The 25,080-nt window shown below is 42.1% G+C and overlaps 2 protein-coding genes and 1 non-coding gene across 3 annotated transcripts in view; all 3 read right to left on the reverse strand.

The window, feature by feature from the left end:
• LOC146458489 (polycystin-1-like protein 2) overlaps positions 1–20,790 on the reverse strand; it is a 52,387-nt gene extending 31,597 nt beyond the window's left edge. Inside the window, exon 1 of the mRNA XM_085090641.1 lies at positions 20,675–20,790. The gene's annotated coding sequence lies outside the window, so the exon portion shown is untranslated. The remainder of the gene's footprint in view (positions 1–20,674) is intronic.
• LOC146458491 (polycystin-1-like protein 2) lies at positions 1,043–24,917 on the reverse strand. Its single transcript, XM_085090879.1, has 18 exons — positions 24,843–24,917; positions 22,644–24,735; positions 21,589–21,695; positions 21,197–21,249; positions 20,675–20,817; positions 19,512–20,274; positions 18,190–18,580; positions 17,377–17,574; positions 16,817–16,987; positions 16,188–16,313; positions 15,222–15,419; positions 13,242–13,490; positions 11,913–12,182; positions 8,481–8,915; positions 7,614–7,850; positions 5,454–6,878; positions 4,190–4,358; positions 1,043–3,078 (listed from the first exon to the last, which is right to left on the reverse strand). The coding sequence occupies exons 1-18, from the start codon at positions 24,915–24,917 to the stop codon at positions 1,184–1,186; spliced, it is 8,997 nt and encodes a 2,998-aa protein (XP_084947005.1). The 3' UTR covers positions 1,043–1,183.
• Positions 17,887–17,959, reverse strand: Trnap-ugg (transfer RNA proline (anticodon UGG)). Its single transcript has one exon. It is a non-coding gene; the product is annotated as a tRNA-Pro (tRNA).
• Positions 24,918–25,080: the final 163 nt, after the last annotated feature.

The raw sequence follows: 25,080 nt of genomic DNA on the forward strand, positions 1-25,080 counted from the left end.
ACTGAAAGTCCGGGGAGGGCTTGATAATGTAGCAGGGAAGAGCGGGGCTAATGAATTGAATTGCATTGTAAATGAGGGATTTATCTGTATAAATCAGTGATGTTGAAAATAAAGAAAAAAACACTTTAAAAAAAAAAAAAAGAAAAAAGGAAAAGAAAAGAGACCCTAACCCCGACCCCAGCCCCGCGTTTTACTGGCACCCTTTCAAATGCGCTTTACTGAAATAGTATTAATTAAACAGTATATATAGTATTAAAAAGTAAACTGTAAATTTAGATCATAAATATTGTGCTAATTTTGTTAAAAATTAAAAATCGTATAAAAATTATTCTCAAAAAAACTACTCGAGATATGCTCTCTTAAAATGATTTTACTGACTTCAAATCCAGAAAAGGTCTGTTCGCATCTGCCGTAACTAATATACCAGAGGCCCCCCTGGCCCTCCCCCTTCGGGATAGCACTTAACTGACATAATGAATTGTTTATCAAAATAGAATGATGATGAATTGCTTTTAAGCCCTGATAAAGAAACACAGCGACAACTATCAAAGAGCCCCAAATTAAATACCACATTTTCCAAAAATTTAAATTGTTTATTTCGATTTCCTTTTGTTTTTAATGTTGTAACTTCATCGCCCAATCCTCAGGCTCTTTTGCCACCGGTTAATTGCCTGGAGAGACTCTGGTGTACTGGAATTTTTTCACCGCGGGATTTTTCTGGTAAGGGGACCCGTTACGGAGCAACCAATCAAAAAATTAAATTGTTCAATCCCTTTGAGTCTCTCCTGTTGCCCAACGAATGACCAAAGAGCCTGAAGACTCCAAGAAAGAGACTCCCTTTCGCCAACATTTCACGTCAAGGTTTGCTCTACACGGATAGAGTCGACAACGAAATGGTCACGGTGGAAGATAATCATAACGAACTGAGGTGTTTTACGTGGTGAATGAAACTTTTACAGTGAAAAAAGTGCACAGATAGTCCATGTCTTTACAGCTATTTTCAGTATAAACTGTAATTGAAAAAAAAAAAGTAAAATAGATAGATAGACACCTTTATTTAAAAGCAAAAGAAGCAAACAATAAATAGGTAAGACCTCAGGGTAGTGAGGTCTTACCTATTAGGGACTGATTCTGTTGATTCATCAACAAACATCATTTTCTAACGCTAGCTATGGTCTTTCGCTTATGCAAATGAATAGTATTTGAACTTGCTGGAGGTAGAGGCTTTCCTTTTCGCTGGCCGATTGTTTTTGTCTGCTGCAGCAGAGCGGAGCTGATCCTGTAGTTGTTTCCCTCTCAAGTGCTGCGGTAGCCCGCGGCAAGAGGCGCGGTGTCTAAACAAATCTAATGCTTGATACCCGGGCGTTCTGCTTCTCGTGTCGTCTACGCATGCTGTTGTCATTGTTAAGGAAGCAGCTGTAATGAAAGAAGTTATTACAATGTCATCCATCATAGCTTCAGAGCTTGCTTCTTCTGTGTCTTCGCTTTGCGACACGCGCAAGAGCCGGAGTAAAGACAAAAGTTCTATCTCTTCTCTCTCATCATCTCTAACAGCTTTACTTGTCAATAAATCCAGTCTCGTAAACACACTTTCTTGATTTAGGCCATTTAAAGCCATGATGCCTGAAGCTGCTAACTTCAGATGATGTCTTCTTCCTTTGGCTCTTTGTGAGTATTTTCCCTTGCTTGCATTTTTCCGCGGCAATCTTGGATTTCTCAGCTGGATTTTTCTGACCCCACGACGAAGTTGATGAGATTGAAACGCTATAGTTGACAACGAAATCTTTGGTTTTTTGTTTGGTTCTTGTCGTTCAGAATCATTTCCAACACTGTTTTCTTCCGATTCAACAGCAACACGTTTTCCGCAGCCCAAAAGTTCCCTTAGCCTCTCGAGAATAAAATCCGCCATTTCAAATTCGTTTGACTGCTTGTCTGTGTTATCTTTCGCATCCTCGTATGAATCATTCAGTATCGCGACAAAGAAGTTGATGAAAATGAACGTGTTTATAAAAATAAAGGAAAATCCAAACAGCGGGCCAAGGATGCGGTTGACTTGCAGGAGGTCACTCATTCCCATCTTGGCGCCAAGACACATGAGAAACAAGGAGAACAAGGCGTTTTGAAATGAAGAAAAACGTTGCATATCATTGTTCATAATAAGCATCCCAAGTAGGGCATATGCAATGAAAATGATCGTTAAAATGACGGAGTAGGAAAGTAGTAGGCGCCCGGATTTGCGGAAAGATGACATTAGAATACTGATGTAAGGATTAAAGCGAATCATGCGTAGCAGCTTTACAGTTACAATGAAAACTGCGATGGCTAACACGCCATTTTCCGCATCATTCCAATAGACTGCATCTCCAAAACTGACTGGAACGTAAGGGTTTTCTTTCACCTTTAAGGCACTTTTGAGAACGAACTTTGACTTGATGACAAAGAAAACCACAACTAAAAAAGAGAAAGTAATCTGCAGGATTTCCACCCAATTCCACAGATTTCGAAAATAGCCGCACCTCATTTTGTAGATTTTATACATCTCTCGAAGGACAAACAAGATCACTATGATGATAAACAGAAGCTGGCATATCAGGTAAAACTGGTAAAAGCCGGTTTCTGTGCTCGTCAGCGGGAATGTATCGATTTTTGCAAAAGCATTGCCGTAGCCAGTCGGGAGTATTTCGTTCATGAAGGTTGAAATGCTTAGATACCCTGTATTTGCATTATAAATGACGAATTCGAGCAACACGGCTCGAGTTTGACGGTCGATCCATCCGTATTGATGCAAGTTAGAAATCAATGGAGCCGCAGTAGTGATGCTGTATCCTAAATCTGCGACATAACCCCCTCCATCATAAACATCAAAGAATCCCAAGCTCGGTGAACTCTGGAGTTCTTCCTGTGACACATAATTCCACGGAGCCGGGCAGAGGTCTGTAAAGTTAGTCCAATATACAGAGCCACTGAAAGGCCTCCAGCCTGGCAAATTAAAGGGGCTTTTGTCCTCTTCGTCAAAACTGTAGAAGTCGTTGCAATGTTGTATTATATCTCGAGCTTCCTTGGGAACAGCACAAGAATCTGAAACGGAAGGGATGGTCTTTTAAAACTCATGGAATGTGGCTGGAACGTGCACTCAGCATGTACTAGTCTCCAAACATTTTCTCACCGACTTTGGCCTGTTTGCTAAGGTAGAGAGACAGAACTAAAAACTCAATACAATGTTCATTACGTCACCGTTTAATCTCGTTACCAGGATCTTTGATTAAAAGTTAAAGGCATTTTTCCCCTTCAGAGACAACGAAAAAAAAATTCCAAGGTAAATTTAGAAACGAATTAAGCATAGACTTAGTTACACCAGCAGATACTACATTAACACGCTGCTGAACACAGCCAGCATACGGAATTCAACAATTGGTGGAGTGACTTATTTTTTTTGTGTTTACAAATTTAATTTTCCCGCCATGTTTGACGCGCAGTTTATGACTATGCGGGGAAAGCAGATCTTAGCAAGGGCTATTGGAATCCATACTGAAAATTAGGGGTAACCACGCATTTTTGTAGAGATAATGAAGCAACAATTATTCTAAAAAGCAGTCAAATACAAAGCAATGCATGGCGTTTTTCTCCATATTGAAGCTTTCCGATCTCTCAAAAATGCATGGTTACCCCAAATTGTCTTTTTGGATAGCAAGAGTACTTGCTAAGTTCTGCTTTCTCCGCATAGTTTTAAACCGCGCAAAGATATCCCTGTATTAGTAGGCACCACCTATAGGACACCCGAGTATCTCGAGATGGGCAGAACGGTAAACAGAGGCTCAGCAAACGTACGTTTGGTTTGTCAACAGAGTTGATACCTACAGGTTAATTGGCCACAGTAAAGAGATTTTAGTGCTGACGTTTCGAGTGTTAGCCCTTCGTCAGAGCGAGATAATTGTTGTAAATTACGTGACCGTTTGAAAATACATACAAGGCTAAGTTTATCCATTTACTGTGCTTTATTTATTGTAACTGGAAACGGTCCTGGGAAAGGTTATCCAGTTGATACAGCCGTATCTCACCGCTCCCAGCTGCAAGGGCGTTTGCTGGGACGGGAAAGAGGCAACAATTTTGCAACTTAAGCGGCGCTTAGTGAAGAGTCCGAGTCATCAGAACTTTTACAAATTGGAGATAGTCAAACTGTTAAAATTACCTTTCTGTATCCGCAGCTGTCTCAGGCGCGGCATTCCAAGGAGAATAGACTTTTTGTTGTTGACATATTCTTGCTTTTTGGCTTTCTCGCCGTTGTACCACTCGTTGGGGTATATTCCGCCCACAAACTGCCCTCCAAGCCACTTCCAGTAATACCTTGGGTCTTTGGTCTAGACAGGAGTCACAATTAGACATATCAGGAGAGCCTAGTCACCAGGCGTCCTCTCGCGAGCGAACACTAAGCGCGCATCTCGAACTGACCTGGGAGAGGGTCGAGTGTCAGTTATGAATTCGCTCTCCAAATCTGGATTAAGTGTAAAGGACACGCCTGAAAACTAGGCTAATGTCAAGTGCCCTTCTTGAAATGCAAAAAGTATTCCGAATACAACGATAGCAATAAGAACAGCAATGACAGTAACAATATCTAGAACAATATTGGAATTTTGTTAAGCACTGATACGGTAACGGTTAATGGCATTTCGGGCCTTGGTAACGCAGATGACTAGGAGTTAAACCGGTTTCTGTAGCAAAGCATCTAGGACCGGAGTATTGCTACTACCCACTGGAAGGGGTGTAGGTTCGTCCTGCGGCCTACAACTACCCCAAACGTTTAGTCCCTCTAAATGGGCTCGGAAGAGAGAGAGAATGGGAAGAAGAGTTTCTTGTGTAAGCAAAAAGCACGACAGTGCAGACGACAGAAAGTAACTTTTAACTATCGTCTCTGTGATCCTCCGACTGAAAAGGTCTGATCGAAAGCTCCAACGCGGTAACGACTAACTACCTAACCTCGACAAAAAGTTCTTCCCCTAATCCATTTTAAAACTTTGTCTTTAAGCTCCGCCCTGACAAGTTGATGAGCTAAGCGATATTCCCTGCAGAGCACGGCGCGTGCAGATTTGGACCAATGAGAGTCACTCAGTTTACGCTTCACCGCTAATATTACAGATCTATTATTTTTGCCGTACAGTAAGTAAATGTCCACAAAACATTCTGCGCGATGAGTTAAGAAAAAAATCTCTGATCTTCCAATCCCTTTCAAACCCAAAACAACAAAAAATTCTTTGTTCTTTTTCATACTAACGGGATTCAAATTAATGCCAAGACTGACCAAAGTTTTCACCGGAGTGTTGGTTTACTCCGTCATGGTTCAAATGCACAGGGTTACTTTATGAACTGAAATTACCATAGCATGTAAGGAAAGACCAAATTTTCCAATGCACGGGGATACCATTTGTACACAAATGTTTCGTCGTAAAGATACTTACCATTGAAAAGTTACTGAAGGTATCTTGAAGGTTCTTTGTGATTAGATATCCATGATAATTTCTATTGCCGTAACAGACGACAGTCAGTAGGCATACAAACAGCAGATAACCAATCAGTTCTCTTGCAAACGAAAACATGATTGCCTCTTTCACTCGGTACTCCTTGGCACGTTTAAGCTCATCGTCGTTAGGAACAACAATCTTGACACTCTGCGGACGATCAACTTGTGCATTGTCCACAGATGATTGATTATCTGATCTTATAGGATAAGTGATTACTTCAGACTCCACCTTATCACCAAAGAGACATGCAGTTATAACTAAAATCAAAACTATTTTGATGGGTTGTAGAACGAATAAGTCTCCCGTAAAAGATACGAGCATGGAAGATAGCCATTGATTGGAGATATCCTTCCCCCACTGCAAGCTAAAGAAGAAGGTAAACGTCGAAGCTAGAGCAACAGTGACAAAACTCAGAAACCAAGCGATGTATATAAAATAGTGCGGCAACGTTAAGTCCTTTTTACCAATGGCGCGCACACGCTCTAACATTCTCGTCCAAATCGTCCTCTTTTCCTCTGCTTGTGTTATGTTGCCTGTGCTGCTCGAAAATGACTGTGCCTGACTTCCCGTTGATACTGGCCTACTTTTCTCTTTGAAAGGCTTCACTTTGCTTAGGTGCTTTTCAGCGCTGTTTTTGAAAAATGTCAAGATCAGCAAGTTTATTGGAGTAACTATCAAGGCGCTCTCTAATCCAACTATGATCTGTCGCCAACTAAACTTCAACGGACCAATCTGTATTGTGGGGTCGGCTACCTTGTCAGTCCGGTAAAACATTGCGTTAGCCAACATGGCGGACATCAGAAGGCACAAGCAACACGTGGCCCTTTGAACGCGCGTGAATTTACTCTTTGGAGGCTTGGTAACTACAGACAACCACAAGTGTCCTTCGGTAAAACTCTTAGAACCACGCGAATTCAACGAATATTTGAAAGATTTCATTTCCGATGGAGAGATCGGAAGTAAAACTCTGTTGATTTTCCCGTCACCCTCTTCCAACGCAAACCAAGTGTTACCAAGAAAGGTCCACTGCTCTCCTGTTTGAAGATTTTTGATAATCAAATGGTTGAGAAACCAGGAAGGATACTTTCCAGAGTTATCGTGCCACAAATGGATGTATTGAACTTCGCCCAGAGAGGCTGGCAAGTGAATCACGAACACATCTTCGTTGCCACGCGCCAAAACTGTTCTTGACTCGATCATGTTGTTGCTTATTATTATGGGCTGGCTTTCTGCGTCGCTTCCATGAATAACAATGGCGACATTGGCATCCGTCCCAGAATCCTTCCATACTCCAGTTGCAATAGTCAGCTCGTACTGAAAGTTGTCTTCGAGAGATGAGTTTAAATACAAAGCCGGGCCAGACTGAAAAACCAAAGTACGTAGGAAGATTTAGTCTTTTCTAGAATTCGAATGAAAAGGGATAGTAGGAGAAAACAAAACAAAGTTTGCACTGCTAGCGGCTTTGTCTGCCAGCAATAAAAAGTCCTCAAAGTAGTCTGAAATGTGAGCCGTCTCCTCCCCCTAACCCACAGGGGGCGCGGGAGAGAGAGACGTCTGAATTCCGAGCGTTATAATGCCGTCCGATGACGTCACGCACTTGCGAATATGGTAGTTAGTTTTTTTATTGGTCAGGTCCTACCTAATTGAAATAGATAACCATTCCTTGTTGGTCGAAATTGCATTGGGAAAACAGATATTTAATTTCGGCGGCGAATAAAAATTAAAATAAAGTGTTGAAAGGCCAGACACAACTCGTAAGCTCGTGGTGTGAAAAGTGACTTCAACGTAGTTTTGCTCTTACGAGTATATCTCTTAAAGATTTTGTTTTTTGGTATGGATAAGTGGGAGACTCTTTGAATATTTCTAGAGCCAGTGGTTGGTTTCAAGATGTTTTCTCTCCTGCGCTCCCTGTGGGTTAGGGGGAAGAGACGGCTGACATTTCAGACTATCCTCTAAGTAGGGTTAGTGCCTTTGAAAGGTATATTCGAGTATACTATAAATTCATGAAATGACCGCTAAATTATGGTGAGGTCTACGCATGCGTGTCGCAGTGATATTGAATAACTACCAATGATAACAAAGGGAATCAATTTTTACCTTAGCTTTATCTCTTTTATCAGCTCTTCTTGCAAATACCACCACAAGTAAATACAACAACAGCGCAGTAATTATAGCACTGAGGACACCAATATTTCCAGTCTGGTGAAGCCGCGTCAGTTCATTGAAGACGACGTCAAAATCAAGCGTGTTTGGCATCACCAGGACTCCTCCGCCAAATGAGGTCAGGTGGTTACACAGGCAGTGCAGAGTGGTAGGAGTGGATCTCGCTCCGACCTGAAAAGGCAAGTAGCTGTTAAATTAGCATGGTGGTCTTAAAAGTAAGGGGAATCTTTTTACATGCAAATATTTTTTAATATATTCTCACGCAAGAGCCTCCATTCAAGCTAGATCCAGTTCAATGCCGAGTATACGAATATGGTTTATTAAGGACCAAAAGGTAGTATGGGTAGCTGTAATTCTTGTAATTTGGCTGTAAGTAATATTTTACGGTTCGTAGTGCCACAGGATGGGAGAAAATACCACATATAAACATTTGTCCCTGAGCGAATTGCTCTGACGAAGGGCTAACACTCGAAACGTCAGCACTCGAATCTCTTTACGGTGGCTAAATTACCTTATCAACTCTGTTGATAAAACAAAGCATTCGTTTCCACTCCCCACTGACGTCATCCTCGGAGACCCAGGGGCAGATAGTGGGGCCGAAGACGAAGTCAAAACGCGCGGGAAAAAATTCGACGAGCAAATTTTTCTTTCGTACTTTTGCTCGTCGATTTTTTTCCCGCCCGTTTTCACTTCGTCTTCGGCCCCACTATCTGCCCCTGGGTCTCCGAGGATGCACTCTGACGTAGCACCACAGTTTGTTTTTAGAAACCGACCCCCTTATCCTTTCTGTATTTAGCTTACCTTACAGCCCCTGGACAACCACCGCTCCTCTTTTCTGTCCCAAAATAAACATTCTTCCCTAAGGATTCTCATGGAGTAATTCATGTCTGTTTTAGGGTCATAATCGGGTATCACGGTAATGTTCTCCGGTCTTGGAGGCTCCTTCAACTCCACACATGACCTTTTTTGCCGACCCTTTCTTGAACAAGCCCGCCTCTTGCGTCGTTTGGTACGTTGGGCTTCTTTATCATAAAGGATACCAATATAGTAAGGCCCCGGTTTACTTAACACCTCATCAACTAGGAGGAAGTCGTATGCTTGCTCGTTACATCCCCGAGAACTCAAAGAACACGATTCATCCGGGATTTTTGTCTTTGTGTCATATTCAGTGACAGTTGGCCGCTGTCCATGACGCACATATAGATTGAACTGCACCGCGGTCTCTGTTGGCTTGATCTGCAATAAACGGAGGCTGTCAAAATGCATTCGTAGTTTGTATGGTACTCTTACTTATTCACGATTATTATTTTTTTCGAATGTCACCATCAGTAAAATAAAAACCAATTCCAGTTTTTACCCATCAAAACAGCTCAGTGAAGAAATCGGAACGCTGTTCTCAATGAAGTCGTAGTCAATGCTTAGCCTTCCTTCCATAACAACCACAGAAAGAGTCGTCTAATCCCAGATAACCAATGCATGATGGAAGTGTTTGTAAGGAATTGAAATTCGATTAAACATAAACAATAAACCTACAATAATGACAATAAAGTCTGCAAAAGGGAGGGAGCGTGGCCCAGTGGTAAGGGCGCCGGACTTGAAATCCGGAGGGCCCGGGTTCAAGTCCCGTCTCGGCCACGCTTGTAAATAGCCAGCTGGTTTGCCTCCTGCCAGCCGGGAGTTTTAACATGGTATGTTCGATTTCATTGTTATTTGTTTCCCGTTATTTCTGAGTGAAATGCCTGTAAATCAGTTTTGGTTAGCTTAGTGCATGGATTTCCACTATAAACGAAGCATTTTTTAAATTTTTTTTTAAGCTCATCGGGTGTGTTTTGTTGTGTTAGCTACTCAGAGCTCCCAAAGCCGTTTTAAGTGGTTTTTCTCTCAGCGGCTGGTTCACGTCAGCATATTGTACTAAGTAATTGGGAAGGTTGGAAAACTTGAAATCAAATTTGAACCGTCATTTGAGGAGAGTACTTCGAAAACTTTGCTAAAATTTGCTTGAAACTCAAGAACAGGCCTCGCATAATTAGAAATCCTTTCTATGCAACTCATTCTCGAAAACTTCATTATTCATTTGAGACACATAACATGTTTTCGTTGAAAACGAAGTTGAATTCCAAACAGGCGTCATTTTGGCCGCGGAGAAGAATGAAATGTCGTTACAAACCGCACGAGCCCCCACAAGAGAATATAAATACACGTTTGACATTTGAACTAATTTGCGATTTTCCAACTCGTAAATCTTGTGCTAGGTGTCCAAACTATCCATTCTTTCTGTCCTGGATAGTTCGGACACCTTGCACAAGATCTATATGAACTGGAAAATCGCGAATTATAGTTCAGCCAATTCATTTTCTCGAACCGAAACGTTTCTCACTAAACTGCATGCACTTAACCGGGGAGGGGTGTGTATAGTGTCTTTTGCCGTGGAATCCCCGCGATGACCCCCCGATAGGGTAAATTTTAGTACTCGTACCCAGGTTTGACCGTGAGTTGTCAAAACATTCCTCCGCGGCAAAAATGGCGCCGGGTTTGAATTCAAGTTTGTTTTCTACGAAGGCATGTGTCTCAAACAAAGAACATTTTGTAGAATAAGTTGCACAGAAAGGATCCATAACTATCCTTCTTGGCAAATGGTGAGGCAGGAAAGCGTGTGCTTGAGTTTTCAAGCGAAATTTTAGTGAGGTTTTTGAAATTTGACTTAAAAATATTTTCAGCCTTCCCAATTACTTCGTAAATATGCTGACGGCCGGCCTGGACCAGCCGCTGCGAGAAACCGTTCATAACGGCTTTCGGGAGCTTCAAGAAGCCATGAAACACACCAGGTGAGCCTTTTCAGACTTTCTTGTCATGATTGTTTTTTGTTTCATCGAATTTCAACTCCTTAGAAACTCTCAAGCTTATCCCCCCGCTTATTAGTTTTATGTTTTGCTTAAATTTGCCACCTCCACGTAACGTGTTATATAATCCTTTCAATCGTCTCTCTTATTGTGTTGGATTTTGTTGTAATAAGATTACGATTCTCACCTTGATTGAAGATATCGTGTGTTTCGATAGAATTGCCGCCATCTTGGTTTGTAATGCACCAGTCAATGTAAACCCCCGCACCCCCCCCCCCCCGGCCGGGACATAGCGGGGCATTTGACAAGCGCTCTCTGCTAAAGTTGCAAAATGCCCCGTACCCCCAAGGTCAGGGTTTTCCTCTAATTGAAGCTAATGACCCGCTCATATATATCCCCCGCTCCTGTTGAAAAAAAGTGGAAGACACAGGCTAATGTAAATGGTTTGAACTTTATTTGTCAAGAAACATATGTCACTGCATACAATGCTTTTCAAGCGCTCATTCAACTTTTCAACTTTATTAGGTGTTTGTATAAATTTACATGTACAATTTCTTGGCGCCGCAGGTAGCAAAGCTAATGTTAGGACGGCCAGGATGACAAAAAGAAAGAATGACTTTTACTGCTAAGTAAGAAGGTTCTACAAGTCTTCAGATTCTAGGATGTTAAATGGTACAATTTTGATTTTCTTTTTGAATAGTGATTTGGGTAATACCCAGAGCTTTGTTGGTAACTCATTCCACAGCTTCACCCCGGCGGCTCTAGAGAAAGATTATCTTTTTATCTCCAGCTCTTTGGTATAAAGTACGAGTAAAAACTGTGACAAAAGATTTTTGTTCACAAAACAATAAATTAAATTTATGTGTTCTTAGCATTATACAACGACCTTCAAGATGGATGGCATATTCAGCCAAAGATATAAGGTGATTAAGATAAAATGGCTCTTACCTTCTTTTCCAAAAGCCGCCATCTTGCCGGATTAGCGAATTGACATTGACATTTCAGTGGAAAATACCCCGGTCCCCTCCCCCGCTATTCTTGGATGGCGTACAAAAGAGGTCAAAGTCCCCGATACCTGCGGCCCTTTCGCTTGTCAAATAACCGAAAATTCCCCGCAAATGCCCCGCTATGTCACGGCCGGGGGGGTGTGCAGGTTTACATTGACTGGTGAATAATGTCGAGTGCAACCTGGGGCCCCCTCGACTGGTTGCGTTGGGGGGGGGGGGGGGGGAAAGATGGGCGAGAAAAAAAAAGTTTTTCGCCTTTCTCCCCCACACTCCCAGCCCCTCATGGTTTTGGTGCCCTTCCCAGGCTGCTAGCCATCACAAACAAGCCTAACCATAGACCAAGTGTAGGGTGGGAGTTCAATCAAAGCATATGATCTAACACTCACCCTAAGACGTACAGCACTGCCTTTAGCTTGCAGTAAGTCAATCTTATGGTACTGCATCTTCCCTTCACTGCTGGGCTTCACAAACAAAGAGTCTGTAGACTCTGGTGCTGGCGTGGGGTTTCTTGTTATCTTCAATTCCACATTTTCTGTGCTGTCTTTCACTGTCAAAGTTTCTCCATTGTGATCTTTGAGGACCAAGCTCAGGACATGAGATTTAACTAAAGTTGAACTGTTGTCCCAAGTGAACGGGTTGAAATTGCTCACCGTCATCTGGCGGGAAAAAAAAATGAGATATTGTCATGCCACCACACATTGTTTTGTGTTCACACTAACTACGCAAATTAGACTCGTAAGGGCGCCACGTAGCCTCTCAAAATTCCTGGCTGTTTAAGGATAAAAGGCAGCCATTTTCCAAGACTAAGGTGTCAGCAAAACTAAAATAGTAAATAACTATTAATTAGTAAATTAGTAAGTAATTATTAATTAGTATAAATAATTAATTAGTAAATAATTATTTCTTGTAACCTGGTAACAGTGCTAGTAAAGCCAGTAGAATACTGATTATCCAAAAAAATAATAATAATGGCTCATCACTGTATGCAACATCACCTAAAAATATAAATTTTATGTAGTTCATCCAGAAACAGAAAGCAGGCAAGAGCATGGAGTAGGTACTTAATTACACTAATAGTCCATTTTGTCAGTCTAAATGATAAATTGCACCCCACCTTAGACTACAAGCACTCCTCGTTTTTCTTAGAGATAGTGAAGAGAGCGAAACAGGCGAGCAAAATAAGATCCCCCCCACCCGTGTCTCCTCGGATAAAGACGTTTTTACATGCACACGCATGTTTCTCTCGCTTTTACTAATCCTACAAAAAATAAAGGACTACTCGTGGTTTATCACCACCCCAAGGAGTTAGTGGCCTTAAGTGTCAGCTGTTTTCTCCCCTTAAATCCTTGTGGTCGGAGGATTAGGATTAGAAGAAGCTGACGCGTTAGACGAAGAGTGTTGTAAGCCAACACCAATCAAACTTGTTAACTAAGTCGGTACCAAGCACGGAAATCTCGTCACGGAGATTGTGGTTGAAGAACTATGAACCACCCATCAGTTTTATGAACGAATCAGAGATCTCAGCAAGCGCAATTATTAGCGCATGCGCATAAAGGATAACAGAACAAACAAACAAACAAACAAACCAGCTTTTGAAAGCGCTCTATGGATTTAAAGCAAACTGCAATCAACATTAGAAGCATACAGGTCATGTTTTACAAACTCTTCCAACTGATCTTATTATCCAGCAAAAATGCACAATACACCGAGCTTACCACAGAATCAACGAACTGGGCACTTTTGGCTTTTTCATCAGTGATGGCATTAAATGGAAGTTTGAATCCCTCGTCTTTTTCTTCAAAATCCGTATTATTCTCCAGAGAGTTTGGACTGAGTCTGTTAAGCACCATATCCAGGGACTTTGTTTGGAGTCGTTGAGGTTCCTGATCTACTACCATTCTCGACAGAAATGTTGTTCCGACATCATTAATTAGTCTCTCGGTGTCTTTAGAGGTTTTCTCGCTCTGTAACATAACAAGAAGAAAGATGAGAATGAGAATGATGTATTATTCAGTAATGACACAGGCAAACTCGGGAAAAAAAATTCCGAGTGCTCCTATCAGGAGTCAATCTAAGACCTTCCGATTACTAGTTCGGATGCTCTACCACTGAGCTTCAGGAGACTCGTGGGAGCTTAGGCCATTAAACTAGGTTCATTGGACAAACATCCTGCATACTGCTAGGATTTGAATGTCAATGAGTGGCTTATGTGCGATGAAAGGATAGGTGATGTTATATTTCAAGCCTGGTGAACAAATGAGAATGATGTATTATTCAGTAGTGACACAGGCAAACTCGAAAAAAAAAATTCCGAGTGCTCCTATCAGGAGTCAAACCTAAGACCTTCCGATTACTAGTTCGGATGCTCTACCACTGAGCTACAGGAGACTTGCGGGAGCTGAGGCCATTGAACTATAGGTTCATGGGAACAAACACCCTGTATACTGCTGAGGCTATTCAACTAGGTTCATGTGACAAACATCCTGCATACTGCTAGCAGAAAGATGTTGGGACGTGTCAGTAGGGCTCCGTGTGTAGAAAGTAATCTTGATGAAGTTAGTCACGAACTTCAGTGGAGCTAAAAAGCCAGAAAATATCCGGAAAATCGGACATAACTACCAACTGTAGACTGTATGCTCATAGTCTGCGTAGCAGGCGTAACTGATTATGCCTACTTAACAGGGTAAGTATTGTCCACTCCGCGTCGTAACTCCCCTCCCCCCCCCCCCCCCCCCAAACCTTGACTTTTGTCAACTCTTTGAGACACAGGACCTTCCGCACATCATCATCGAAGATGGCGGAACCAAGGTGGCCGTAATTTTTACATCATATGACGTAATCACCTCCCTCCCTGTATCTCAGAGGAACATTCTTTGACGCACTATTCAACTTGCAAGGTCGAAGGTATTGATTTTTGGGCCTTTAGGCATTAGCTAACCCGTCTCACTATTCGAAAACAATTAAATTACAAGTGTATCCAGTAGACGAGTGGTATCTACTCTGAGTGATGCATCTTATGCCATACTACATGGCATACTAGGAAAAAAGAAATCCGAGTGCTCCTATCAGGAGTCGAACCTAAGACCTTCCGATTACTAGTTCGGATGCTCTACCACTGAGCTACAGGAGACTCGTGGGAGCCAAGGCCATTAAACTAGGTTCATGGGACAAACATCCTGCATACTGCTAGGATTTGAATGTCGAACGTGTGGTATATGAAAGAAATGTGATGGTATATTTCCAGCCTGGTGAATGAATGAGAATGATGATTATTCAAGTAAGTGAAGCAGGCATACTCGGAAAAAAGAAATCCGAGTGCTCCTATCAGGAGTCGAACCTAAGACGTTCCGATTACTAGTTCGGATGCTCTACCACTGAGCTACAGGAGACTCGTGGGAGCTAAGGTCATTAAACTAGGTTCATGGGACAAACATCCTGCATACTGCTAGGATTTGAATGTCGAACGTGTGGCATATGAAAGAAATGTGATGGTATATTTCCAGCCTGGTGAATGAATGAGAATGATGATTATTCAAGGAAGTGACGCAGGCATACTCGGTTCGACTCCTGATAGGAGCACTCGGATTTCTTTTTTCCGAGTATGCCTGCGTCACTTTCTTGAATAATCATCATTCTCATTCATTCACCAGGCTGGAAATATATCATCACATTTCTTTCATACATGGCATAGTTACCTCCGAACGAACGGCCGCTGACTCCTCTGTATTTCCTATCACGCTCGCTTTCTGCGCAGCAGAGTTGAGAAGATTGCCAAGACTCAGCACCAGGTTTTCTCCTCCTTGTTCAACCAAGTCTGATTCCGAAGCGTAATCTTCTTTCGTCTTGTTTCGTAACAGTGACGTCAAAGATGTGAGAGTTTGCAGGGCAAGATTCTGATATCAAATGCAAATAATAAGCAAATCTACGACCGCAACCTGTTTTAGTATATACCAAACCAGCGAATAGCTAGCCCCAGTTAGTTACTTTATTTCTGACAAGCTGGCTACAAACCTTGCGTTCGAAATCTGGGAGAGCTCGGTTGTTCGAAAGCCGCTCTAGCGCTAATCCACGACTGAGGTTTTTACCTCGGTCGTTAAAATGCTTTTAAAAGATCATTTTAACTCGATTGAAAGAAAATGATAAGTCAAAAGTAAGAGGCAACAATATTTTTGTAGAATCTTTGTTGATTAGTAATTGAACTTGAATCAAAATTCTCGTTGCCCCAAGAGCAGCTTAATCTGGCTTTGAATAACTGGGCTCAGATGAATTACAAGTATTTGCATCAGGAGTTAGTGTAGCAACCCAGAGCATCCACTGGTTTGGTATATACTAAATTAAAACATCGGAGGAATATGATTTCGAAAACCTTGTATCGTACACCAGGGGCTCTACAGGTATCTACTCAACTTTTCTGGGTTTATTTCCGAGGATATCGACCTTTCTCTAAGTCCTGTCTACAGGTTTCAGTACATAAAGCTGAGGAACGCGTCGTACTGGACAAAAATGACAACAACAACAACAAAAAAAACGCTTAAAATGGTTTGCGGTTTTGAACGTGAGTTTTACAAATAGTCACAGTTTGAAAGAGGTTCTTCTGTTCTTTACTTATGTCATCGCGCTCTGTGCTTACAACACGTGAACAGAACGTGAAAAACTCATACCTGCGTGTCAAAGGTAACTTGACTAGGTTCCAGGGTAGCTCGTGCAATTACTGATGTTACTTGAGTCAAGGACTGCAAATTGGCTGCTTTTACAGTGGACACCTCTTTAACGATGGAAGATTTAATCTTTGAGAGTAGAGAAAACATTGAGGTGTGAGGATACAGCAATTTTAATTAGCATCGTCAGAATTAAAGACGCGCTTATACGGCCAGAGCGAAAGGTACTTTGAATAGCTGTAAATAATTTGTATTTCACGGCTCTGGCTGTTATAGGATGGGAAAAAATGCCATAGCTGAGTTTCGCAAATTTATTAATGAATCATCTATATCATCTTGCGGTCTTGTCGTGAGGGTTTCTGAATAGGTGCATGAATGAACACGGTAATTCGGTAACGAATTAAATCAGTTCGAGCTTGTATTTGGTCCTCTTCGTAAAGCCGGGATTGTTAAAGCTATGACACTGAAACTTGGAGGAGATTTAGTTGGTTCAGTACTATTTCCTTTGAGGCCTATTAGACGGGGTGATTGCATCATTTGAGGTGGGAATTACGTCATAACTTAAAAATTGTCGAAGTCATTCCGAGCAAATCCCCCTCTATAGAATCAGTATAATATTCAGAGTTACCTACCGCAATCTTTTCCTTTATTGCAGTTGTATCTGACTGTTCAACAGTTTGTAGCACAGCGTTTGCAAGCTGTGTAGCAACCTTAACGTTTCCTGATTGGACAAGCTGATTGAATTCACTATTGTTCCCCACAATGAGCCCGCTGAGACTATTGTTCGCCGGTGCAGGCTTGACCTGAGGGCAAAAATAAAATGAAGTAACATTACACTGTCAGATTTAATAAATGTTCATGAGGGTTTTATTCGACAACATATTACCGCACAAAAGTCAAAACGTAATTGATAAAATGATTTATTGATAACTTGCGCTTTATTGATAAACGAATTCGAATCTGAGGGTAAATAAGCACAGGTAATTACATTCACCTTACATTTCCACGGACTGAAAATGGCGATTTTTGGATTAGCGTTTCTTACTTGTACGTTTTGAAATGGGATAGTTGATGTGTGGTGGAAGAGAAGGATGCTAGATATGGTGGACCGTTTGTAGGAAGGAAATCTGGAAGAAGATAAAGAGGCAATGGCATGCATGGTCAAGCTACCTCGGTGAAATATTTTCCTTACCTTTACTTTGCGGAGGATTGTCGTTGCTGCAGACAAACTATCTGTGACTGTTATCTCGAAGTCAATGTCATAGTTATTGTCTTTACGGCCCGAAGGAAGCACTGTTGTCACGTGATCTTCAGATCCGTAGGATACTACAGTGTATAAACCATTGTCAGTTTTGTAGTGAAATTGATATGTCAGCGGTGTGTCGTTATCCTGAAGAAAGAAGTAAAGGCGAATTGACGACATTTTTTATAATCTTTTAAATCTACCAAATACATCGATTCTGTTTACCGAGAGACTACGGCTGACAAACTTGTCCTTGGATTCTAGATCGAATAAAATTCAGAACTATTGGTCTGAAAAAAAAAAAATGCTTTGTTTAAAGCGGAAATGCAGTTAGCTACCCAACGCTTGTTTACAGGCATTCCACTCAGAAATAACGGGGAGCAAATAATAATCAAATAGAACATAATATGTTAAAAATCCCAGCTGGCAGGAGGCAAACCAGCTGGCTATTTACAAGCGCAGCCGAGTCAGGACTTGAACCCGGGACCTCCGGATTCCAAGTCCGGCGCCCTCACCACTGGGCCACGCCGCCTCCTCCAAGCTGAAGCTCAGACGATCCTTCCTAAGCCGTGCCCACATTGAAACACAGCGCTCACATCATTGCGCCATAGATGCTCTCATATAGCGTAATGCAAAACCAACTGTTTGGGATAAAAATGGGGTGGGATGAGGAGGGGAAAAATGTTTAAGTAGTAAGATTTTCAGCCACCCCTCCCCCCATCCCTACCCCTTTGGCGGACCCTGAGAGGTACCTCCTGTTACCTGCCAACCAGCGCATCTAAAGTCAAACTTAGTCTTTAGTGCCCCGCCAGTTCTGGGTGACACAGTGCACAGTCCAGAGTGGGGTGGGGCGTTCATTCTGAATTGATAAGCTGCATTTCCCGCGGGTCCGATTCCCGGTGTCGCGGTGACTTTCAATCGATAAGTGAAACCTCCATTGAGTTGATTCGCTTTGATGATTATACTAGGAAGGTTTAGCTCAGTGTCGGTCATGTCACGTGTTAGGCTTTCTTTGATTTCAGTACCGTCACTTGGATGAAGAGACACGAGCTGCCATTGATACGTGGCTGCGTCACACGCATCCCCAGTACACGTGGTTGTCAAGCTGATTCGTGTTGATACACTCGCGGTCTTTTCACAGTTAATGAAACACCTTAGTAAAAAGAAACAAATGTCAATCAAACGTCATTGCTTGTTCCCCAGTTATCTTTGTACGTGCAGAATTGAACAGTGTAACGGGATTTTATGGCAGACTATTCCTCGAGCCAGAATCAAATCCGGCATATTCACACGAAAACGCAGTTAAGCAATCGATTTTTTTTTTCTGTAAGATCGCGTAACCAGTTCTAATTTAGCGCAGTAAAGCGTACCATCCAAATAAGATTATTAAATCATTAACCTGATGAACCTCAGCAATTATTATATAAATGTGAAATTTGTCAAGTTCATTGAGTCGAAGATGAAGATCACTATCACTGATGTGTTTTAGGTTTATAGTTAAGTTGTATGATTTTTGCAATATTGTATACTTTTTTTTCACAATGACCGTCCAAATTCCCGCGCGCTGATTGGCTCATAGCTATTGTCTATAAGAGTACAGACAATAAAAATGACGTCAGATGTAACGCGCGCGCTTTCTTAAATACTTTTTCCATGTTGTTGTAAAAAACAAATCGATGTCAGTTTTCTGTGGTCTATACACTTATAGACCATAAAATGACGCCATTAAATGTCCAAAACTTGGCAGTGAACCCACTTGCCTGTGGCTCGTGGTTACACTCGAGTCTTAAACACTTTTTGACGTCATTTTATGGACTATAAGAGTATAGACCATAAGAAACTGACATCGGTTTGTTAACGGTCATGCAAATGAAAGATACTTGTTATTGTTGTCGATTGTGTTGGCTTGAAATTGAATGATAAAGAAATCTGTTTGTCATGATTGGTTTGAGAACACGAATGTGTTTGTGTTAAAAACATCAGCAATTGCAAAATCAAAGGAAATGAATTCTGACAACCAATTGAATCTCACGCATGCGAGGCACTACGGCAACACAAGAACAGGAATTCATGTTTCTATCAACCTGATGGCCAATTGTGGTGGATCTCCACTGACAATTTCAATTCCCTGCAAGAATTTGTCTTCACGGTCGTCTTTCTTTACAATAAGTTTGACGTCATAGAATTCACCCACGACCATAGCAATCGTCACCAAGTCTACTTTGGCGTCACTGGAGCTCAGTTTTCCAACACCCGTACCAAAGCAACCGCCTATTCCTGGACCCGACGAAGGGGTAATAACCGGAACCGACGCTACTGACACATTAGGGAAACTCTCTTGTCGCTTTTTACACAACCAAATGAACTGCATTGAAGAGAGGTCACCGGGATCCACGTCTGGATCTCTAGAAAGCGACCCATCTAGTTTTATGATGCTTCCTTTTCCACGTGTAACCTTGTTGCCTCCTGAAATGTCGGCTATTAGGGGAGATTTTGTAATGTCAAAGAATCCGAGAGAGCTTCCAGTCACACGGGGATGACTTGCAAACGCGGCCCTAAAGTCCACAAAATATCTTCCGTAATCAAGCTGGCGTTTTTGTAAGTTCCATTCTCTGTTTTTTGAATCTAGAAGAGTGATCGATTTGATCTCGATTTTGCCTGATAGATCCACACCATAATTGTATAAATACCACTCAAATAGCAGCGTGTTCGAGGTGTTGCAGCTTGATTTTGTGACATTAGCTTGTACAATGAAATCTTTGGAGCGAAGAATGGCAAGAGTGGATGGTTTGTCACTCAGTCCTGGCAGATTCTGGATACTGACAACGGGTGGTAAACAGGAAGAATCTGATAACAGGAATGAAATGAACGAATGAATGAATGAATGAAAAAGTTAAGGAATGAACGAGCTAATTAACGGACATATGCATAAATGATTGAATCAACCATTTGTACTTCAGATAGGTTGTTTAGAAAGTTTGGTGTCCCCTATTAGCATGGGGGACTCCCCTCCGCTAGATTTCAATTGACACATTAATAAAGTTATATTATAAAATCATTATTAAAAAGTCATTATTATTAACAAGCAACCAACCTACTTACCTCGTTCGATCAGCTGATCGACAAGTCAGTCAATCAATTCTATATTTTTTTATGTTCAACTTATTTTGGTATTTGGTATATACTATATATTCTTCCAGCGTTTTCCTTGGAACATATAAATGACTTTAACATATTGATGTATTACCTTCAGATCCCCAGGAAGATGCAACCCAAGGTTTACCTCCCAATATTCCTGATCGGTTCAGAACGGCTAGTTTTTGTTCAACTTGCGGTATGTCATCATTTTTCCTTATTGTTAAAGCAGCGGTAACCTCCACACTTCCTGGTCTGAAATGAAAACGACAAGTCAGCGACTCAGTTTGTGGTATTCACTTAAAGGAGCTTTCACATGTATTTGTCCCATGATCGGTACAATCAGTAAATAACTGTACTTCAACTTCATTTGAACTCGAATTTGAAGTGGCTCTACAGGCTACTGCCTTCGAGACAAAAAAAAAAAATAATACGATGTAACAAAAAGAGATTCAATATATAGGTTATTCTCTCCAGAGCGCAGCAAGCGGAGAATGCGAGCAATATGAACTTGGAAATGAAAGGTGGACAGGACAACTTAGGAATCAAGTTTCATCTTATCTTAAATTCCATAACTATTCCTAAGCCCATTGCCAGGGCAGCTTTCCGCGGACACAGCCATGGGGAAACTTACCTTATAAATAAAATTTTCACTGCCGTAACAAATGGAGCAAGACTTGACATGAGCTATAAGGAAACAAGACGTGAAGAATAATTAACGAATACGCAATAATTTTAGTTAACTAGCTTACAGGTGCGGAAACATTCTCGGTAGTCTATTTGTTCCCCCGGGTGGCATTCTAAAACACTGCCTCTTTCGGTTGGCTTCCTGTTTTGAAAAACAGGCCGCCTGTTAGTGAACGGTCATCCACCCATCGTTCTGGAAATGGTTACCACTCGCGCACTGTGTGTGTGTGTGTGTGTGTGTGTGTGTGACATGCTATGTCATGCATCTTAGGGTGCGTTGTGTTGCACATTAAGTGTTGTCTAAAGCATGCATTTTATTTAGATTTTAGATCTCCTTACCACATTCCTGGTGGACATTTCAAACATTTGGTAAGTTGAGGAGGAAACATTAAGCAAGTGGACGTCAAACGTTTCAGTTGTCCATCGAAAGACAACATGGAATGATGCTATTAAAAAAAAAGAGAGATATTAGAGCTAACAACTAAATACATTAACCCTTACAGTGATCAGCATTAAATTTCTCCTTGTAATATCAATGCTTATTCAACCCCTGAGGTCATGAAAATTAAGGATGTGATCACCCAAAGTGAATTTTCTTGATATTTTAATAACTTCTCCCCAGTACTTTTATAAGAAAAGTGTAGAGACAAGATAGGAGAATTTGTTATTTGATATAACATGTTTGCAGTCCAACCTGCGACCAGCTTCAGTTTTATCCTCATTTCACGTTCTCGTCAGTTTTGTCACTCGACAAAGGAAGTTTATTCCCAATGGGCATAAACGATTTTATGCAACTTGCTTCGCTGGTTATTGTACTACTAGGGAGCATTAGTTTACATACGGGACTTCTTTGTAAGGCATACATATGTGATTGCAGGCCAGGTTACAGGCCTCTTTTTCTTCAGCTTCTAAATAGGAAGTTTTTGCCCACTCTGTCCCCCCATAGGTGTAAGATGGGCTGAAAAGGCACCTAGGCCATTGTAGGTTTGGCAAGTTTGTCCTTACCTTTGCTGGAGATACATAAGAGTTTCTTGATTTTGTGTTATTCAGTTTAGTTCGTATGGAATAAACAGCCAAGAGAGTGGCCAAAATATGACTTATTATGTACCGCATGCGTGCTGTTTTATAATCTGTGAAAACTGTTTTGACTCTTGACTTCTTGAAAGGCAAGTGTTTTATAGAAGATAGCTATAAATTATAGAATCTTTTCTGGCAAGCAACTACGAAAGAAGAATTTATTGTCCGCAGATGTGACGCTATTGTCACCGTTACTAGGAATACTAAAACTGATTTTCTCTTGGAGGCCCCCCTTTAGGCTTAAGCGAAATTAGCCAATTAACACATAAATTTTATTACGTTTTACTAGAGTCTGACATCAATTAATTAACTAATACCTGTATTTGAATTTGGCAATGGTGATGGTTGTTGAGTTGTCAACGGCCACGGAGTTGTTGGGGAACTTGTTGAATTGCTCGTAGGAACTGAATTTGTCGAAGCATGTGTTGAAGTACTTACAGGAGCAACAGTTGTCGGAGTCTGGGTTGAATAAGCGAATGATGTATTACTGGTCGGGACCTGGGTTGAATTGCTTACAGGAGTAACAGTTTTCGGAGTCTGGGTTGAATTAGCAACAGATGCAATAATCGTCGTGGCCTGGGTTGAATTGACCACAGGAGCAACAGTTGTTGGAGTCTGGGTTGAACTAGCAACAGATGCATTAGTACTCGGGGCCTGGGTTGAACTGACCACAGGAGTTATAGTTGTTGGAGTCTGGGTAGAACTAGCAACTGATGCATTAATCATCGGGGCCTGGGTTGAATTGACCAAAGAAGCAACAGTTGTTGGAGTCTGGGTTGAATTAGCAACAGATGCAATAATCGTCGAGGCCTGGGTTGAATTGACAACAGGAGCAACAGTTGTTTGAGTCTGGCTTGAATTAGCAACAGATGCAATAATCGTCGGGGCCTGGGTTGAATTAACCACAGGAGCAACAGTTGTTGGCGTCTGGGTTGAATAAGCAACAGATGCAATAATCGTCGGGGCCTGGGTTGAATTGACCACAGGAGCAACAGTTGTTGGAGTCTGGGTTGAATTAGCAACAGACGCATTAATCATTGGGGCCTGGGTTGAATTGCTTACAGGAGCAACAGTTGTCGGAGTCTGGGTTGAATTAGCAACAGACGCATTAATCATCGGGGCCTGGGTTGAGTTGACAACAGGAGCAACAGTTGTCGGAGTCTGGGTTGAATTAGCAACAGACGCATTAATCGTCGGGGCCTGGGTTGAATTGACCACAGGAGCAACAGTTGTTGGAGTCTGGGTTGAATTAGCAACAGATGCGTTACTTGCCGGGGCCTGGGTTAAATTGACCACAGGAGCAACAGTTGTTGGAGTCTGGGTTGAATTAGCAACAGATGCATTACTCGTCGGGGCCTGGGTTGAATTGACCACATGAGCAACAGTTGTTGGAGTCTGGGTTGAATTAGCAACAGACGCATTACTCGTCGGGGCCTGGGTTGAATTGACCACAGGAGCAACAGTTGTTGGAGTCTGGGTTGAATTAGCAACAGACGCATTACTTGTCGGGGCCTGGGTTGAATTGACCACAGGAGCAACAGTTGTTGGAGTCTGGGTTGAATTAGCAACAGATGCATTACTCGTCGGGGCCTGGGTTGAATTGACCACAGGAGCAACAGTTGTTGGAGTCTGGGTTGAATTAGCAACAGACGCATTACTTGTCGGGGCCTGGGTTGAATTGACCACATGAGCAACAGTTGTTGGAGTCTGGGTTGAATTAGCAACAGACGCATTACTCGTCGGGGCCTGGGTTGAATTGACCACAGGAGCAACAGTTGTTGGGGTCTGGGTTGAATTAGCAACAGACGCATTACTTGTCGGGGCCTGGGTTGAATTGACCACAGGAGCAACAGTTGTTGGAGTCTGGATTGAATTAGCAACAGATGCATTACTCGTCGGGGCCTGGGTTGAATTGACCACAGGAGCAACAGTTGTTGGAGTCTGGGTTGAATTAGCAACAGATGCGTTACTTGTCGTGGCCTGGGTTGAATTGACCACAGGAGCAACAGTTGTTGGAGTCTGGGTTGAATTAGCAACAGACGCATTACTCGTCGGGGCCTGGGTTGAATTGACCACAGGAGCAACAGTTGTTGGAGTCTGGGTTGAATTAGCAACAGATGCGTTACTTGTCGTGGCCTGGGTTGAATTGACCACAGGAGCAACAGTTGTTGGAGTCTGGGTTGAATTAGCAACAGACGCATTACTCGTCGGGGCCTGGGTTGAATTGACCACAGGAGCAACAGTTGTTGGAGTCTGGGTTGAATTAGCAACAGACGCATTACTTGTCGGGGCCTGGGTTGAATTGACCACGGGAGCAACAGTTGTTGGAGTCTGGGTTGAATTAGCAACAGATGCGTTACTTGTCGGGGCCTGGGTTGAATTGACCACAGGAGCAACAGTTGTTGGGGTCTGGGTTGAATTAGCAACAGACGCATTACTCGTCGGGGCCTGGGTTGAATTGACCACAGGAGCAACAGTTGTTGGAGTCTGGGTTGAATTAGCAACAGACGCATTACTCGTCGGGGCCTGGGTTGAATTGGCCTCAGGAGCAAAAGTTGTTGGAGTCTGGGTTGAATTAGCAACAGATGCATTACTCGTTGGGGACTGGGTTGAATTGCCTACAGGAGCAACAGTTGTAGTAGCCCGGGTTGAACTTGTTCTTATTAGTAGGCAAATTGTGACAATTAGGTATGGCACTTGTCTTTTCTTTGGTTGCGCCATTTTGATAGTTAAAATGAATCATACATTTGCAAA

Source organism: Pavona decussata, unplaced genomic scaffold, assembly GCF_977016875.1.
Source record: "Pavona decussata unplaced genomic scaffold, jaPavDecu1.1 SCAFFOLD_233, whole genome shotgun sequence".
Classification (NCBI taxonomy): Eukaryota; Metazoa; Cnidaria; class Anthozoa; order Scleractinia; family Agariciidae; genus Pavona; species Pavona decussata.